General features: G+C 32.2%; 1 protein-coding gene across 1 annotated transcript in view; it reads right to left on the reverse strand.

The window, feature by feature from the left end:
* LOC108909494 (vacuolar protein sorting-associated protein 13C-like) overlaps window positions 1-1,288 on the reverse strand; it is a 33,440-nt gene extending 32,152 nt beyond the window's left edge. The window contains exon 1 of the mRNA XM_018713889.1: window positions 1,148-1,288. Within this exon, the coding sequence (XP_018569405.1) occupies window positions 1,148-1,288 (141 nt within the window). The remainder of the gene's footprint in view (window positions 1-1,147) is intronic.
* Window positions 1,289-1,558: the final 270 nt, after the last annotated feature.

Here is a 1,558-nt window from a genome sequence, read left to right on the forward strand (position 1 = left end):
TATAAAATAGTTACAATAGTTTATAAAATAAAATGTACATATAAGTTTTTTGAACAAAGAAATCATTTTGATGGAGATTAATTAAATTAGTTAGACATAATTATTTATGAATTTCAATTTCTGTTGCTCCTGTTAACAAGATAATTTTCTTATTTATTCTTCTTTATTTTTTCATTAAAAAATTAATTATTTTATAGCGGAATGAACATTAGGTACTACAAAAATAGTTATTTTTCCCATTTTTAAGGCAAATTTTCCAATCTTTTGGCGGACAAGTATATTATTGTGTTATACATTTCAATTATTAGAGAAAAAAAAAAATCAAAACCAGATTGCTGGTTATCACCAACCATGTTGTCGTTAAGTCGACATCTTCGGGGCGTCGGACTGCAAAAACTTCTCAATAATTTTGTCGGACAATAAGATACTCTCATTTCAAATCTTATTACCAAACCCTCCCAGAAAAATCAGCTTGCTGGTGTCACCAACCATAATGTCACCAAATCGACATATTTGGGATGGGGACCAACTCAAAATACCAACATTTTTGTCTAACAAATTTTTTGGGGGCTTTAAAAAAATATATCTTTCATTTAAACTTAAAAAAAGTGTTGGTCATAACATTCCATGTTTATGCCAGATTGACATGTTTTCCTGAAAATCACGGGAAAACTTACCACTGTTGAATTTTCCTTGTAGTCAAATCTTGGGAGACTCGTCAAATAAACTTAAGCTGAACGCAAAGTTACAGCTTGCTGGTAATCATTTTTTTCTTTGTACGTGGGCCCGTGGACTATATGCACCTCCTTAACGTGGTCAATAAATTTTTGTTTCCACTGATAGGCAGTTTAATAGTTTGAGGAAAAGAAAACGTTCCATTATTAAGATATTAAATAAACTTAATTTTTTTTTCAGTAAATAATTCTTGTTCGTATATGAGTAAAACATTTAATTCCGTAAAACAATTTTAGTAGAGCAACATACATTTTTTTAAATTTAATTTTACAGTTTAACACAAAAATATTGGTTTCTTTTCAAAAATCTCCTCCCATTAATTGAAAGTAAATCAAATTTGCAACACATTTGAGAACATATAGAAATACAGGTTATTTTGACTTTTTGCAAATATAGCTGCGATTTTTCTTACCAGAGCTTCCGGCTTCAATTTCAAATCTGTCAATTGCACGTGACCAGAGAATATTCCGACATTTAAATTTTCCGTGTCAAGGTCAACGACATATTTTCCCAGCAACTGGTTTAGTATCCTCGCAACGGCTCCTTCCAACATCTAAAAATTCGCGTAAAAATACAAATAAATGATGGGCCCCTTACGATTTTTTTTGTGGTTATGTCCCCTACTATTAACCGTTCCTGTTAGATTACCTCTTTCTGCAATATATAGAATAGAAGACAACGGAAGCTACTCACTTTGTCTTGTTAAGCTTTGCTTCACTCTGGATCAGCGCACTTTTTACATTTTCGCCCAGGTTTCCTTCACAGACGGGTGTTGGTATCGATTTTCCCTGGAAGCAGTGGTCGCTTTTTCCACATTACCCTA

This window comes from Anoplophora glabripennis, unplaced genomic scaffold (genome assembly GCF_000390285.2).
Source record: "Anoplophora glabripennis isolate ALB-LARVAE unplaced genomic scaffold, Agla_2.0 scaffold1, whole genome shotgun sequence".
Lineage (NCBI taxonomy): Eukaryota > Metazoa > Arthropoda > Insecta > Coleoptera > Cerambycidae > Anoplophora > Anoplophora glabripennis.